General features: G+C 41.2%; 1 protein-coding gene across 2 annotated transcripts in view; it reads right to left on the bottom strand.

Annotated features, from left to right (window-relative positions):
* Positions 1-3,227: 3,227 nt before the first annotated feature.
* The window catches only part of RNF150 (ring finger protein 150), a 355,784-nt gene continuing 340,287 nt past the window's right edge, over positions 3,228-18,724 (bottom strand). For both annotated transcript variants that reach the window (XM_075543760.1, XM_075543759.1), the window contains exon 7: positions 3,228-3,784. In XM_075543760.1, the coding sequence (XP_075399875.1) occupies positions 3,666-3,784 (119 nt within the window). In that variant the 3' untranslated portion in view covers positions 3,228-3,665. The remainder of the gene's footprint in view (positions 3,785-18,724) is intronic.

Below are 18,724 nucleotides of genomic sequence, written 5' to 3'. Positions count from 1 at the left end.
GGAGGTAAGTAAGGTTGTAGCTGATTTTCTTAGGAATGGGCCAGGGGATCTGGAGGGAAACTGAAGACCTGCTAGACCTATGCTGTCCAATGGGTAGCCCGGAGCGACATCCGGCAAGTGCGTGCTTCAGTCTGGGCAGTCTGAATTGAGATGTGCTACACAGCCCAAGCACGGAATGGATTTCTAAGAATGCCTTTTTTTAAAAAGGAGATAAAATGTTTCACTAACGTTTTTATATTAATTGCATGTTGAAATGAAATGATAATAGGGTACATAAAAATATATTATTGAAATGATTTTCTCGCTCTTTTTTTAAGCTGCTGCTAGTAGTAGAAAAAATGAAATGACCAGCATTGAATTTCCACGGACCGCAGCGGTCTAGACCCTTCTTACAGAACAATGCAAATCTACGTGTGATTTGTTTGCATCCACTTCGAAATAGGATCATCAGATGCTTTGGCAGTCACTCCTCAGTGAACCAACCACTGAGTCCCCAGGGAATGGTCTCTTCTCTAGGGGGAAGGGTGGGGGAAGAAGGCTACTGAGCTGAGCTCTTTCCCTTTCTTCTAAATCCTTTGATGCTGCTTAGCCATCTTTGTAAAGACCAAAGCCACACGGGGAAGTCTTTCTGAAACAAACCTTTGACAAATGCACCATCTCCTAGGCTTTGGGTGCTTGCAGCAGAACCTCCCTGGGACCAGAGCTGTCCACTTCGGTCTGCCTGCTTTGACCCTCACCACCTCTGAGGCATCCTTTGAGGGCTGTGATGGCGAAGGCCCACATCTGGGCTCAATTCCTGATTTCCCAGGCCACTGGCAGGAAGAGATGACTTTCATCAGAGAACTATATAGCCCCAAAGGTTTTCTCTTTCAGGGCCTATGCAATACAATCTCTTAATTTGTTTGCTGTTGACTCAATCTTCCAATTTCATTTGAGTGAAGACAATGCCAATGTCTGTTGAGGGCAAAGCTGACTTAAGAGGGCTAGGCAGATAGCCCTCTGCTGACTGAGGAAAAAAAATAACAAAAACCACCTCTGAGATAAAAGAATATGGTCCCACAGCCATTCTCCCCACCAATCACCAAGAATTGAAGGAGTCCATCACCCAGGGATCGAGAGCTCTGTGACTCACAGCAGTTGGAAACCAAAGCAAGGCAAACAATGCCTTCTTCTTGGACCCAACAGTCAATCCCTTAGCTCTTCCTTCTCAACATCACAGCGGGACCACATCTCAAAGGCTGTTCTTGGATGTTACATGTCAACCTTTACATTCTGCTAACGCCATCATTATCTGCCAAACAAACATACAAAGGGTTTCTAACACCAGGCTTGTCAGAGGTCCTCAGTCCAGAGAGGGCCTGGGGAGTCCTGTGAAAGTCCTTCACTTTAATCAAGAAACTGGGTCTGTGGCCAACACTGACCTTGGCTCTGCTGCCTGCTGGTTCAGAGCGCTCTACCCCCTTCCCTCCCTCCCTCCTTGCCTGCCTTACCATGAGGAGAAAATGGATTCATGATGAGATGTGCTAGGCCCTCAGAGAAGAGAGACGTGACACTTGTGAAGGGGGTAGTAATTTTCCTCGCCTTGCTGTGTTTACAAGTCAACAAACAGGAAATGTTGAAAGGGGATGAAAAAGACCATGCCTGGGTCCTCTTTCTTCCCCGTGTTTCAGCAGACCGCTGGGTTTCCAGCAGAACCAGCTGTGTCTGTGGATGCGTGTAAGTGGGACGATGATACAGATGACCGCCCCCCCCCCCAAACCTGTAAGTGGGACTTGGTGAGGAGGGCTTGCTTATTGTCACAACCCAAGGCAGCGCCTGCCCTTTGCCAAGTGAGCTAGTTTATTGTGCCAGCCTGGCCGATAAACACGAGTGGGATTAATTGAAGGGTGGAGGGGTCTGGGTCACCAAGTTCTTGCAGATGATGAGGAGGTCATTCTAGGTTGTCCAGAGGCACTCTCCGCCACCTTGACAAGGCAGCAAAACCAGCTCCACCCTGGGAGAGTCTGAGTGTATTACAAAATCACCCACTGAAAAAATAGCCCATCTCTGTCATCGTTAGAAAAAAAAAAGTACAAACAGAAACCGTTTAAAAACATTGGTAGGATTCTTTGTATACGTTTGACGCTTCTTTTCTGTTCTCCCCGACATGGGCTCTCTCAGGATAAAACTGATGGTGGACTTGCGGGGTGTGATGAGCTGTACGAATCATACATCATACGCACTCTGAGAGCTCCGTAAGGTACCGGCTCAGGATTCCCCTAAGCCTGTCCACGTGATGAAGTTTACAGGTGTATGCTAGAATGAAGGTGAAGCCCACTTGGCAAATGGCAGTCACCATTGTGTTTGCCAACGAGCCCAAGGATCTTCAAAAAAGATTCCATCTCCTGCAGAACTCATTGATGGCAGAGACAGAGTCTAGCCTGGGCAGCAGACCTTTGTTTTCCACAGGAGGAATATGCGAGGCCTCCTTCTAAAGCATTTCCCGGGTGGCGCAAACTGCCGATTCCCTTGGCTGATAACTGAAAGGTTGGGGGTTTGAGTCTACCCAGAGACATCTCTGAAGGAAGGCGTGGTAATCTACCTCTGACACATCAGCCATGGAAGACCCACCTGTGGAGCAGCTGTTCACCGACACACCCGAGATCACCAAGAAAGGGAACTTACTGGACGGTGATGGATGCAGTTTTAAAACTAGGCCTGTCGACCCAGCTACCAGCTCTACAGTCATGAAGGGGGGCATTAAAATGCCCTGGAAGGGGCTTCGGAGTTGAGAATTCCAGCCTACAACTGTAAGACCCAGATGAGTTGTAGTGCTTCCCCTGAGAGCTCCCCTCTCTCCTCCGGTGGAGTCTAGGGAGCTTGGCAAGTGGAAGTCAATGTGATGAAGCTTCCCATCATGAGTGATGGTCTCATGATTCAGAGCCAAGTGTTGGAGTCTCTGACAATGTGATCGCTTACATTCATGAGTAATGGTCTCATCTTAGCAGATTCAGAGCCAAGTCTTGGAGTCTCTGACAGCTGGGATTTCCAAGACCCACTTAAAATCATTTGGATTCTTAATGAAAGACAGCTGGCTTTAGATTGTTTCTGGGTGCTGAGGCCCTTTCCAAAGTCATGCACACTTCCTGCTGAAGGGTTACGGTCTTCTGGATTAAGGATGGCATACAAAGTGATAGCAGGAACTATGAGACAACAACAGCATAAACAAATAAACAACAACAAAGGCGTGGGGTGAAGTAACTACAAACAGTCTTTAAAAAGAAATTGCCAAAGAAATCAAACAACATTCCCAAACCAAGGACAATAAGACTGGGGTGTAAGGGGGGAGTGGGGCGGGGTGGCGATTGACATGAAACAAAGAAACCCTCCTGGTGCCTTTCCAGTCACTGTTCCAGGAGCTTCTGCAGGTGAGGGTCTACAAGGACATGGAAGGGACAATCAGCTTTCATCTTACAAGCTGCCAAGGCCATTGACTGTTGTAGAGATAGAGGAACTGCAACGTGATGAGTGTGACTTTGGATATTGCTTTTCGGGACCCCTCTTGAGTGGAGCTCCCTGGGGTTGCCAAAGTGTCGGGGAGCCGCGTGTGCCTGGTCCGAGTCTTGGAGCACTTCTCCCCGTTTTCTCCCTGGGTCCTACCATCCCCCTTGTCTGTGTTTTCCAGTTCACGATTTCACTTCTTCGCAGTCCTGGTCAGTGGAAAGTTCTACATCAGACAGTCCAACTTCCATAGCCATAATCAGGGAGATGTCAGAATCACTGCTTACAGCTGGCTCTTGCTCACCTGGGAGGAGGAAGCAGAGTTCATGGTCATCAGCAAGCTATGACTTTGGATGTTGGCTATTTTAATACAATTGCCTCTAAGAAGATTTCTTTAAAAGCCCAGAGATGGTATTAAGAAAAATAGGTCATTCTGTAAAAATTCTAGCTAGAGGTTGATCTTACACCAGACTCCAAAATAAATTCTAAATAGGTCAAAGAGTAAAATGTATTTTTTTTAAATAAAAGGAAAAGAAAGAAAGTGTAAGAAAGCTAGATAAAGCTTATCTCTCCTGAGGGGGCCCTAGAGGGTAAAAATGGTTAGATGCTCAACTACCAACCCAAAGGCTGGCAGCTTGAACCCCCAAGGGGTGACTTGCCTAGGGATGCCCTCCCAAAAAGTCACAGCCTTCAAAACCCTATGGGGTAGTGGTCCTCTGCACACCAGGGGCACCAGGAGTGGGAATCAATTTGACTTCAACTAGCAACAACAAATAACAAGTACACAAGGTGGCTTCAAAATGTTCTTGGAAAAAGAATGGCATTTTCCTGCAAATTTTTGAAGCCCCCTCATGTATCTAAGTGGGGAAATACCTATCTAATCAATTTAGATAGGGAAGGGTACTCTACAGAGAAAAGCAATTGGATCGTTTGCAGAAGAAAAGATAGATACATATGGCCAAGATTTTTAACTGTGAAAGACAATGTAAAAAGTTAAAATGTACTTGACAAATGGGAAATATACAATTTTTTCAGTCAAATGATTTTATTCTCACTGCATGAAGAGCTTTAAAATCAGGAAAAACTAACAGTGTGATAGAAAAATGGACAGGTATTGCCATTATACAATTAACCCAACTAAAAACCCAGCTTGCTGCCATTGAGTTGATGCCAACCTTACAGGACAGAGTAGAACTATCATTGTGGGTTTCCGAGACTGGAACTCTTTACACGAGTAGAACGCCCCATCTTTTCCCTGTTCAATTAACAGGATAATGTAATGTCGATGACAGTAAACATATGGTAAACATCAGAAACTCATTCTTGTCTATGGAATCTTTGTTCTCGAAGGCAGGATCTAGGACAGTTGAGAATCATTGATGATTTTTTTTTTTCCTTTCCGTTTCTCTTTTTAACTGCAGCCTTGATTTGAGAGATTGTCATCCCCTATCACTCGTTACCAATTTGCTTCACAGTTACTGGAGAACTTAATGACCTTATGAGGGGCGGTCCTTTTGAGGATGGAGGCTAGGTTTTTTTTGTTTTGTTTTTTTAAACGTTTTATTAGGGACTCATACAAGTCTTATCACAATCCATCCATACATCAATTGTGTAAAGCACATCTGTACATCATTGCCCTCATCATTTTCAAAGCATTTACTCTCCACTTAAGCCCTTTGCATCAGGTTCTCTTTTCCCCCCTCCCTCCCTCATGAGCCCTTGATAATTTATAAATTATTATTTTGTCATATCTTGCCCTGTCCAACGTCTCCCTTCACCCCCTTTTTTTGTTGTCCTTCCCCCAGGGAGGAGGTCACATGTAGATCCTTGTAATCAGTTCCCTCTTTCCAACCCACTCTCCCTCTACCCTCCCAGTATTGCCCCTCCCACCACTGGTCCTGAAGGGATCATTCGTCCTGGGTTCCCTGTGCCTCCAGCTCCTATTTGCACCAGTGTACATGGAGGCTAGGTTTCTTTTACCTATCCTTGCTCCCACCCACTCAGCGCTGGGCCTTGAAGAGAAGCATTCGGTTCTGCTAGTTTTTGAATTGGCATATAATTCACACATCATACAATTCAATCATCAATCATTCTAAGAAGAGTTGTTCAATCAATCACCACAATCAATTTTAGAACAATTTCTTCTTTCTTGAAGTGATTGTTTTGGCTCCCCATTAGCCCCCAACCTCCCCTGCCATGTCCTCAGGTAATTATTAATCCAGTGACTATCTCTAGAGATTTACCTACCCTGGATTTCATATTCAGAAAAAATGTACAAACAAAATCAAGAAACAGAAAGACCTAACAGCAATGGCAAAATAAAACAGGAAAATCTCAATAGAAAAGAAAGCAGAAAATTGTGAACACCTGTTTTGCAAAAGGCTACCGATGCAAGTAGCGCCCCAGACCCATTGGCAGGCTCCCCCCACACGTGGACTAAGCCTCCTGAGAATCCCTCTGATCGCAGCCGAGTGGTGTGCACAGCCTGTCACCCCACAGAGAGTATCATAAAGTTGGTTATGGTAGCTGCAGTGAAGCTAAAGTGCAATAATATATCATTTGAGATCCCTTTTGACCCATTTTACAGTTGTTTCCATTAAACAAAAAAGTGATGAGGGATTACAAGCGAATTAAACCCCTGGTGAACCCTCTCTGACCTTACATGTGGGATGTGTACGGCCTTGCTATTGAGCAGAGTGCATGGGAAAGTGGTGATGGCGGATGCAGCTAGGGTACCATGGGACACCTCATCAGTTGATCTCCTTTTTTGAAACATTTTAAATGTGTTCTAGCTTTTAATATTTTCTGCTTTCCTTTTGATCGAGGTTTTCTATCTGTTTTACTTTGTCATTGTTGTTAGTCTTTTGGTCTTGATTTTTATGCTTTTCTGGGTATGAAATCCAGGAGAGATAAACATTCAGAAACAGGAACTGGATTGATGGTTCTTTGGGGCATGGCAGGGGAAGGTAGGGGCAAATGGGAGCTAATATTGATGGGAACAAAATGAATCAAAGGTTCTAAAAGGTATTGTGATGATCATATCACCCTTTTCTTCATGTGGTTGACCTACTGATTTGTGTGATATGTGAATCATAGGCCAATAGAAATGGGGGAAAAAAGAAAGCAGAAAATACTAAAAACTGGAATTTAAAATGGGTAAAAGGGAGATCAAGTGTTACATTTCAACCTACCTGCATCTGCCACAGAGATTTTACAATGTTCTCTGGCTGGTGGCAAGACCATAGACATCCCTGGACTCTGGTCAGAGGGTATGTACCAGAGGCTTTATCCATATGGGGCACTACAAGTGACCTTGACATTTCCCCAGTCATTCATAGTTTTCTGAAAACAGGGTGTTCAATATTTCAGCTCTGAGACCATTACTTCCTCAAGAGCTTGATTTTAGTATTTATAATCCTTGGATCACCCTGCCTGATGAGCTTTTTCCATGTGGACTTAGTTGACACATAACTTACATGGCTGCTTGTTCTAAGACAAACCTTAAAGACCCCGGTGGTTATTCTTTCTGCTAGCCAGGCGTTGTGTGATGTATTTACCACACGTTGCTATCACACCCTTATCTGCACTAATCTCGACAGGAGGGCACGTTTTGAATAAGGCTATGTCATAAGAACGAATTGTTCCTAGATTAGGGCTATGATTAAGTGTAAGCCAAAGTCCACTCAGGTCTCTGTGGTTTTTATAAGTTCATTTTAAAGATATCATTATCCCTTTATTGGATAACATTTCCTAAATCTTCCCAATGGGGCCTATAGTAATTCTACTGATATAGCGTTACTTTAGCCAGTTGTATAGAATTGAAAACACTGTTGAGAAAAGGAAACTATATGATTATATATAGGCCTGCTTTTTGACTTGCACAGACTCAAAGCTTAAGTGACTGGGCACTATTTACACAAACGGTGAGACTGGGGATAAGGCAAAACTTTCAATAGCACTCATTCGCAAGTGGAGGGCATGCCTGCCAAACTAACACATGCCACAAAACAGCGACGAGAGCATGAAAATAACAAAGGGCATGAATGGTTAACTAAAACTGACACACAATTGGCTAACAAACATGAAAAAATGCTCACAATCCTATGAAAAGAATGGACTTCTGGGAGATGAGCTGCAAATCCCGAGGATGGTGTGCCGTCCCAATGATAGCTTACTTAGAAAGAGAAAAACACACGCGAGAGGGGATTCAGAGACTGGAACTCACACACTGCTGGTGGAGCTGGAAACAGTGGTGCAAAGCAATATGGTGCTACCTAAGACAACGGCGAATAGAAATCTCATATGATCCAGCAATCCCTCTGCTGGGCATATTATAAGGGACAGAAGGGAGTATAAAAGTGACAGAACAAAACAAATCAAAACAGATGTATGCTGTCCGGTGTTCACTGAAGCACAATTCACAACAGCAAGAAGCTGGAAGCAATTCAAACATCCATCAGAAGACTAGAAAAAGAAACTCTGACACACACACACACACTATGCATCCTTAAAACACAGTAACAAAACCATGTAACACGTTGTGACCTGGACACCACTCTGCTGGGTGCAGACAGTCAATCACAAAGGACAAAAATTGGAGGAGCTTGCAAAAATAGGGATAAGCACCAAGATGGAAGCAGGCTTCTGCTCTCAGTTCATCTAATCTTCCAGTCCAGGCTCTCAGGCAACAAGATACGCAAACCAAGTATCACCCCTTATTCGTACACCTCAGAAAGTACTTCCAGAAAGGAGGCCTCACCTCAGCTGGTGTCAGTTTCTCAGGATTGGGGGAGAGGGAGAAGACCAATAAGTTCCTGCCTTGTAGCATGATTTTAGAGTCACCACCAAATAGCAGGTACTCTTAAGTGATTAGCAAACCTCACTGCAAATTCAAGTCAAGAGGTGTGTGTGCGTGCGTGCATAGTTTGTCTCAGAGAAGGTAATTACACTTCTGTTGGTGCATAAACTGGGTGAGGAAAACACTTAACATTACTTATAAAGACCCAGGGGAAATGTGCTCAGTATAATATTTCCCACTGAACACTTAAAAAAGTATCTTTATTGACATATGCTTCACATATCATGTTATGTAGTCATTCACCTACATTTAGAAGTTTTATGCAATCATCACCAAAATCAATTTCAGAAAGCTTTCTTCTCATAATCATTGTGAGCTCCCCATTTTCCCCAACCTCCCCTGCCATGACCCTAAATGATTATCAATCCAGTGATTATCTTTATAAATATGCCTATTCTGGATTTTATATACAGAAACTCATACAGAACACAACAAGGAGGCCAACAAACAAATAAACAAATGAAATTCAATAACAAGGACTAGACAAAACAGAAAAACCTCCACAGAAAAGAAAGCAGAATATATTACAAATTTAAACGACTTTAAAATGGGTTAAAAGGGAGATCAAATAACAAAGTATTACATTTTAATCTAACTACAGATGCCAAAATGGACTTCACGATGCTCACTGTTAGAGCACAAGGGCATTCCTATCTCCTATCTCACTGTTCTGTTCAGAGGGGACTTACTGGACCCCACACATGGATTGTGGGGGTCTGCCATCATCCATAGTTTTCTGTAAACCAAATATTTATTATTTAAGCTCTTACACTATTCAGTCAGTTGGAGCCAAATGTTATTATTTATAATCCTTGGATCACACAGACTGGTGTGCTTCTTCCATGTAGGTGATGCCTAACTTAGATGGTTGCTTGTTTTAAGACAAGCCTTTAAGCCTCCAGATGCTATTCTTCCTGATGGCCAGGCACCATCTGTTTTCTTCACTGTACTTTGCCCTAGCACCTCTACCTTCAGTGATCTCTCCAAGAGGATGAGTACTGAGTAGGGCTAGGTCATGAGAACATTATAAATCATCCCCATAAAGCATAAGGTAATTCTGTTGATAGTGTCATTAGTTTAGCCAATGGTATAGAATTTTAAACACAGTTGAGAAGTGGAAATTTTACACATTTACGCTGACTTCAGTTCACAGAACATAGCTTGCTGACTTGTACAGATTAAACTCTTTTTAAAAAAATTCATTTTTTTGGGGGATTGTACAACTCTTATCACAATCCATGCACCCATCCATTGTGTCAAGCACATTTGTACAATTGTTGCCATCATAATTTTCAAAACATTTTCTTTCTACTTGAGCTCTTGGTATCAGCTTCTCATTTCCCCCTCCCTCCCTCATGAACCCTTGATAATTTATAAATTATTATTATTTGTTCATGTCTTACACTGACCAATGTCTCCCTTTACCCACTTTTCTGTTGTTGATCCACCTGGGAAGGGGGCTATGTGTAGATCATTGTGATCGGTTCCCCTTTCTCTCCTCACCTTCCCCTTCCCCTCCTGGTATGGCTACTCTCAATATTGGTCCTACGGGGTTTATCTATCCTGGATTCCCTGTTTCCAGATCTTGTCTCTACTCATGTACATGCTCTTATCTAGCTGGATTTGTAAGTTAGAATTGGAGTCATGATAGTGGAGGGCGGAGGGGAAGGAAGCATTAAAGAACTAGAGGAAAGTTGTGTGTTTCATCAATGCTATACTGCACCCTGACTCCCCGTGACCCTTCTTTAAGAGGATGCCCAGTTGCCTACAGATGGGCTTTGTGTCTCCACTATGTACCCCTTTCAATCACAATGATATGAATTTTTGTTTGGGGTCTTTGATATCTGATACCTGATCCTATCAATACCTCATGATCACACAGGCTGGTGTGCTTCTTCTATGTGGGTTTTGTTGCCTCTCAGTTGTATGGCCGCTTGTTTATCTTCAAGTCTTGAAGACAGATTAAACTCTTAAGTAGCTGGATGCTATATACACAAACTATGAGGTTTGGTAATAGGGTTAATTTTCAATAATATTCATTGACAAGGGCAGAACCATGCACACAACGGATACATAAGCAATCGAGTAAGGCACTGAAGTAGTAAGTATTCGATAGTCCTGAGTCACCATTCACGGGGCACCCTCAAAGCAAGAGACCGAATTGGGCAGTTTGATTTAGTTTCTATCTAGAACTTGGTGCTCCAGGACATAAACTATAGACTACTGAGACTTTACACTCTGCTCTTTCAAGGTGTACAACAGGCCACACAAGAAGGATCCCATGCGGAAACCCAATGAAGAAAACTGGGCTTTCCACCAGACTCACCTGTATCAGAATGAAGACACTAACATACTCCCTTGGAGTTAAGGTTGAACCACCGTAGTGGGAGAAGGTGCAGATGACCATTATCTCAAGGTATGGAGTTGCTGGGCGTTGGACTTTGGTTTGGATTTTCTCAAGGTATGGTGACAGGACTACCATATATTTGCGATTTTCATGCTCTCTTTTTAAAGAAATGACATGTTAGTCTGGCGGTCATGGTTCTGCCTTTGCTAATTAGTGTTACTGAAAATTTTGATCTATCTCCAACCCTCATTTTTTGTATAAAAATGTCCAGTCACTTAAACTTTCAATCGTGTTGGACAATTCATATATTGTAGCCTAAAAGTTGATCTACACATGTATAATTTCCTTTTCTCAACAGTGTTTTAAATTATGTACCATTGGCTAACCTAATGATAGAATTACCTCATGCTCCATTGGGATGATTTATAATATTTTCCATTGATGGATTCTTAGAACAATACTTTGGTGGACTACATATAAAACTCTAAAATTAAAAAAAAAACTAAAATTGCTACCTGGCTATTTCATTTTCCAGAATATATTAGAGGGGGCAATTTAAAGATGAAAAAAATGCACTCAGGTTTTATTTATAGTAGTAAAACATTGTAAAAAAGTTAAAAAAGAACAATAGCGGAATGATTGAATAAACTGTTCCTTCTAAAAATAATCTTGTTATAGATAATAAATGGGGTTCCAAAGAATTTTCAGTTACATGAAAAGGTTTACAGACAAAGTAAATACATTCTCTTTAGTCCGTGGGATGGTTAGGGTGTCAATGAGACACTCTTGGGAGAGGGTAGGGGCGGAGACTGACTGACTGATCAAGACTCCTCCTCGGCGTCATCAGTCAAAAGGGGAGACAGACAGACAAGCAGAGTTGGTGTCTTTTTGGCCCTTTCCCTTTGTAAGTCCGGTTCCTTGACCTATGTTTGCATTGTGGCCTCATCGCCTGACTCGAACTGGACTGGACCGAACCTATTTCCACAACTGTGTAAGCCATTTTTGAAATAAATCCTTTTTGATATACAAACACATACATGCTTCATTGGTGTTGCTTCTTTAGAGAACTCAACCTAATAAGTGACAGCAATTCAGCATCTCTGTTCTCAAGAACTTTATCACAGTGGGGCAGGAAGAGCTCTCACTAGCCAATTATGACATAATGAGATAAGGACTATGATGGAAGATGTACCAGGTATGAAACAAGTAGGTAAGAATACTACATAAACATCTGCTGAATTAGAGATGACTGCCCATGGAATGTGATATCTCATCTGAGTCCTACCTAAAGGATAACTTGTATTTTATGCAGGTGAATAAGGAAAAAAAGCAATAGCAATAACATGTACAGTTGCCCGGGGTGATTGGGGAGTGGAGGGGATCAATGGTGTCGATTTCAGTATGACTGAGAATCTAGACAGCAGAGACTACAGAGGTGAGTTGTATAAATACAACTTTAAAATCCAGAGTTTGATTCACTAGAATATCCTTCTGAGTAAAAATACAATCGAGTCCAGCAAAATGTCTAAATATCAAAGAACGGTGTTGGTTTTAATGCCTTTATTCTGATATTCATTTATGTACTTTTCTATTTTTTCACGTTGAGGCGCAACTGAGGAAAACAGGAAGGTTGTGAAGGACAGTGAAGGCTTACGACTTTTTAAAGGAGACATGAAGAGAGCAGAGTCGTGACCTTAACAATCAAGTTTAGAGAAATGGTTTTTCAGAGGGAAATGTTCAACTTACAGATAGCGCTTTACCACAGTTTCTAAATCCTTCTGTGCACCAAGTTCATAGTGGTGGACACAGATCAGGGTCTCTCTAGTCCAACTTTGGTCCCAGCGGAGCTTTGCTCAGCTGAAGGCACATGTGAATTCAATAGATATAAATAAGAGATTTGCAAAAAGAAGTTGAATTCTGGGTCATAAACTCTAAGAATCTATTTGTTTAAAACAATGACACTCAACAAAGCTTCAATAAAGCCAGCTACTTTGAAAACAGTGAAACTGAATTCCTGCCATAGACTTCACAACCCAATGCATTCAAAATACATTGCCACTGCGTCAATTCCAACTCACAGCAACTTCATAGGACAGAACAGACTGCTCCTTAGGGTTTGTGAGCCCGTCAGTCTGTGTGGGAAGACAACTTCCTCTTTCTCCTGGGGAGCAGCTCCTGGGCTGAACTGCCAATCAGCTGCCCAACAGCTAGCCTACCAGGCCAACAGGGCTCTTCCATGTGTATTTATAAGATAAATCCACTGAACTCTTTCAGCATCCATTCGACTCAAGAACAATATATAATATTTAAGGTTATACTTATGAGAACCTATTTTACTTTAAAAGGCTGCATTCTTGTCTCAGCTATTACTAATTACTCGTGTCACTTTGTGGGGTTGTTTGGCTCTGTTAGGGTTATACGCTGAGTGGTTATAATGTGATCATGAAAATGATGCAGGACAACGTATTGTTTTGCTCTATGACACACATATTGCTATGTGTCCCGGCCGGCCAAATGTTAACTAACAACAAGTAGCTTCGATAGTCTTTATGTGTGAGTTCATATCAATTTAGCAAGGGCCTCATTTGTGGTAGGCCCTTGCTACTACAAATTATTTAATAAGCAATTATTTAATTGAGTTATCACTGAAAAACAAGGTCATAAGGCTTTCTTTTTAATCCCTCAACTCTTCATTAAAAAAAAAATCTTAATCCTCTCTATTAGACCCAGACAACATCATGACAAAAAAATTCTTGTATATTCAATACAAGTATGTGCAAGAATTCATTATATGTAAATGTAATTAATGCTAAAAAACAAACAAACAAAAATTCAGGGCCATGAAGTTGATTCTGACTCTTAGAGACTCTGAAAGGTGAAGTAGAACTTCCCCTGTGGGTTTCTGAGACTAGACATCTTCATGGAAACAGAAAACCTCACATTTTCCCCTTAGAATGGTTTATGGACTTGAACCAATCAATTTAGTGGTTACCAGCCCATAATCGACAATGACACCAGAGCCCCTTGTAATGGCCACTTCTTATTCTGGAGGATTAATTTTTTTTAAATGAGGGCTTTATTCTATAGGGAGTTTAATGTTCATTCTCAATTTATGTGAGATGGTCCATCAACCAATTCAATTTAAAACAAGTCGACCTTTGCAGCTCACAATCAAAGAGAAGACAACCCATGACTAGATCGTGGGGAGATTTTTATGGATCTAGTTGGTGGAGCGGGTCGGGAGGAAGAACAGAAAGCAAGCTAACCCAGTTCTAGAGACAGAGCTAACTGTTACCCAAACTGGTAGCTTCTTACTTTCACCCCTGTTTCCCCCCCCCCAATCATTTTATTGGGGGCTCATACGACCCTTATCACAATCCATACATCCATCCATTGTGTCAAGCACATTTGTACATTTGTTGCCATCATCATTCTCAAAACATTTGCGTTCTACTTGAGCCCTTGGTGTCAGTTCCTCATTTCCCCCCTTCCTCCCCTCTCTCCCTCCCTCATGAACCCTTGATAATTTATAAATTATTATTTTGTCATGTCTTACACTGTCTGACATCTCTCTTCACCCACTTTTCTGTTGTCCACCCCCCAAGGAAAGAGTTATATATAAATCTTTGTGATCACTTGCCCCTTTCTACCTTACCTTCCCCTTCCCTTTCCTGGAATCGCCACTCCCAGCACTGGTCCTTAAGGGATCATCTGTCCTGGATTCCCTGTGTTTCCAGTTCCTATCTGTACCAGTGTGCATCTTCTGGTCTAGCCTGATTTGTAAAGTAAAATTGGCACCCCTGATTTTTCAGCCACTAGTCTCAGCAGATTTCATGAATTCATTCTCATCTTGGTGTTTTTGAAATGAGAATGTGCTAATTGAAAGAAAAGGGGTCACAGGGACTGCGGACCTATAGGCTGCTGAATTCATGATGCTCCTTCGGAAATGAAGAGTGCTTTGCACAGCTCAAATCAAGGGTGAATTCAAATCAATACAAATGAGAGATTTGCACAAAATGGTTCAATTTCTATGATGCCACCCCAAACCGACCTCGCCATCTATTCATTTTCTGTTTGCAGAGTTGTGAAAGCACTTACATTCAGGCTTTGGCATGCTCTATGTTTTAGTTAAATTTGGTTGCTCTATCATTTTAAAAAATAGATTTTTATCCTTTAATCCTGGGAGAAGTTTATTTTGAAGTCACAAAAATACAAACGAAAATGTCATGGAATGATTTAGAGGGTTCGTTGTAGGCGATAGTGCTTTGAGATGATAAAATTGCTATTTATAGTCTACATTTTGGTTGGATTTGGCCTTTTCCCTACTAAAAATGAATGTGAAACTATTGAAAGTTCAAATCGACCCTTATTAAAATCTCACCATAATTCTTTGATGGGGGTATGATTATTATTACCATTTCACAGATGAAACCATTCTTATTCCCTTTGACACAGTACTATGTATCGACTTCATACACTGTCTTCTCTTAGTTTTCATACGTTGAGAAGACAGTGAAAGGTCTTAAACAGGAAGTGATATGGTTTAATCAGTACTTTAAGATCACTCTTGCTGTTGGGTGAAGAATGACTTGGGCAGGGACAGGGAGTAGGGGAAATCCAGTTAAGAATGGAACAGGTAAAATATGCCTTGTTGTGGCAATAGGGATGAAAATAAGGAAGTATCATTGAAGAAATATTAAAAACCAAAAATCTACGGGCGTTAGTTATGCATTGGACAAAGGCAGCAAGAGAGCAGAACAGCAACAGCACAAGAACAAAGCAGAATACTTCTCATATTTCTTGAGCAAACCAGGTGCCATTGATTGACGGGAAGTGGCTAAGGGACAGCAGTTGAGGACATCGGAAACTCAGTTTTGCATGTTACGTTATTAGGAGGGACCAGTCTTGGGAAGAGAGCATTGTGTTTAGTGACATAGAGAATCAGCTCAATCGAGGCACCCTTAGGCGATGGACTGACATAGTGGGCGCAAACACATGGGAGGATGGACTGTGACCGGGCAGCGTCTCATTCCATTCGACATCAGATCCCTGTGAGGCGGAATCTACTTGATGACACCTAACAAGGTTTGAAATGTGTGTAAATGTCCAAGAAGGGGAAATGGAGCTGCAAGTTACATAGTTGACTACAGACTTCAGAGTAGAGGCAGCGATTATCAATACATTTCAAAAGAAACATTAAATGGTCCTCCTTGATTCACTTCCTCCTCCTCCTTCTTAATTTTACATGGACTCCTTTGTTTATACTTCTGTTATAAGCAATCATGCACAATTGAAAATCCATATCCAAGGTAATGAGATACGGTCTTACTGAATTGGTTGGGTGGATTTAAAGATTGATTCTAAGTCATTTCATGCTCACTCTTGGAAAATAATCTCTTTATCACAGTGTTAAAGAGTATCTGATTAGATGGTGGGCAGAAAATACTCTATTATAAATGGAGCTTGATGACCTATTAGTAGTGCTTTAAAGTTTCCACATTAAATCAACAGTAAAAATCTATCCACAGCTTGAAACAGTTTGCCTCCCCCCCAAAAAATATTTTTCATGGTAGCACTACAAAAAAAGGGCTATTTAATCAATACATTATTAACTAATTGGCTTATCTCTTTTCTTTCTAATACATGAAATTCTACTTGGGTATCATATAGTTATCAATAATAATGGCCCAAGATGACTATCAGTCTCTGAAGATACAAGATCTGAGATCTGCTTGTTCTCTTTGTGGGTATATTTCACTTCTCCATTCCTTGCCAAGGTCCAGAACCCTCCACAGTACTGCACAAAGAGTAAATACATTGGTAATTGCATGATGAATTAAACTTGAAGTTCATCTCTGACCATCTAGGACCTAATTTTAATATTTTCATAGCTAAAAACAATCAAATGGGTCTAGATTCTTCATGCATACCATAACTACACAAGTACTTTTGATGTATTTTAATAATCACAATGAACCTATGGCATGAGAACTATTAGTATTTTTGTTTTCAGGTGAGAAAATAAAAATTTAAGCCCATCTAACTAACTCACTGACATTGGGTAAATTCAAATGTATAGATGTATTTTAAAATTAAGGTTTCTGATGTTGTAAAATTTTATGAAAGCAAATAGCTTCATCTTCTTCTCAGGGATCAGCTGGTGAGTTTGAACTGCCAAATGTGTGGTTGTTATTCCAGTGTTTATCCAACAGCACCACCAGAACTTCTTAAACAAAGGTGTTGAAAGGCTAAAAGAATTCCCCTGGGTTTTGCAGCAGTTTGTGTTGCAAGCAGGATACAAAGCCAGATTTATCTTATTCTGGAAACCATGAACTTGACTGAAATCTGTATTTTAGGGATGAGACACTTAACCTGAGGATCAGTAGACCTAGAAGGGGCATACAGGTACCTAAATTACATACTACTTTTAGGACTATGTGTATATATATTTTCTTTTTTCTTGAGAAAGGTTAGCTTTAATTAAATTCCCCAACAACCCACGAAAGCCTAAGAATCATTCTTTTAAGACATTTTACATCATGGGTGACAAGCCCTGGAATAAGCTAAAATACATCATCAGTAACAGAATGGCTCAGATGAAAAAATATATATTGTTACAAAATATGGATAACAAAATTTTCAGTGACTACATGTAAGTTTTCAATGCAGTGGCATGAGTCACACTCACAATTCTGTGTGAATATCACTACTTCTCAAGCTTTCTTATCAACCAACACACACTTTTACTCACTGCCGTTGAGTCGATTCTTACTCATAGTTATCAAGGAGCAGCTGGTGTGTTGGAACTGCTGACCTTGCAGTGAGGAGCCTCATACGTAAACTCCCACACCACCAGGGTTCCTTAAGCACAAAATTAATAGTCCAAATAAAGAACAATTCAAGCCTTCTTGAATTGATTCTCTGCACAGAGCAGCAATAGCTATGCATGCTCCTATCCCTAGACTCTGGTAACCACTCATAACCTTTCCTTCCCATGCATTTGCTTATTCTAGACAATGTATGCAAGGAGAATCATATGATATTTGTCCTTTAGTGTCTGATTTATTTCACAAAGTATATTGTTTTTAAAGGCTTATTCATGCTGGAGCTTGTATCAAAAGTATCATTTTTATTGCTGAACAATATTGGATTGTGTGTATATACTACACTTCATTTTCCATGCATATGTTGACAGACTGGCTTGTTTTTATCTTTTGGCTCTTGTCAGTAATGTTGTGAACACTGGTAACTATGTGTTTGAGTCCCTGCTATCAGGTATCTTAGGTATATACCTAGAAGTGGGATTGTTGACAAGCTGTGGGATGACGTCATGAGCATCATGCATGAAGAAAACAAAAGGTTACTAAAAAGACAGGAATGAAAAAAAGATCAGCATGGATGTCAGAAAAGATGCAGAGATGTGCCCTTAATCATGGAATAGCTAAGGCAAATGGCAGAGAAGGACAAAGACAAAGAACTAGTTAGAAAATGTCAGAAGGCAGCTCAAGAAGGCAAAGGAAAACATCATGGTCAAATGTGTAAAGACCTAGAGTTGGAAAATCCAAAAAGAACAGAAGATAAAAAGAACATGCATATCGTAAATGGGAAGAATTAAAGAAAAAAATTCAAGCCTCTATTTGAAATATTGACAGGCTCAGGAAGCATCTGTGATAGTTTTTGTGTGTGCCAACCTGGCCAATGGGCACATGCAGGATTAACCAGGTTGCAGTTTAATTGGAGGGCAAAGAGATAAATGGCTCTGCGAGATCACTCTCTTTTGGTCTCCCTCCTTTGCTCTCTGGTGATTGGAGCATGCTGGAGCATTCTGCTGCTTTAGCTAGTTCTCTGCCTCAACCTGTGAGCTACACAATCTGTGGGCCAAGCCAACTAGTGGAATGTGTCCCTAGAACTTGAGGCTCCTTTGAGACTTTATTTGCCATGCTGCTGGTACATGCATCACTTGAGCTTGAAGTTAGTGGCTCCTGTTACCTTGCATTGATTACATTCAATATCCCATCTGGGTCTGCTTCACTCAGCTC

This window comes from Tenrec ecaudatus, chromosome 3, assembly GCF_050624435.1.
Source record: "Tenrec ecaudatus isolate mTenEca1 chromosome 3, mTenEca1.hap1, whole genome shotgun sequence".
Classification (NCBI taxonomy): domain Eukaryota; kingdom Metazoa; phylum Chordata; class Mammalia; order Afrosoricida; family Tenrecidae; genus Tenrec; species Tenrec ecaudatus.
Note: the sequence above shows the minus strand (reverse complement) of the source record. Positions and strands in the feature narration are given on the sequence as shown.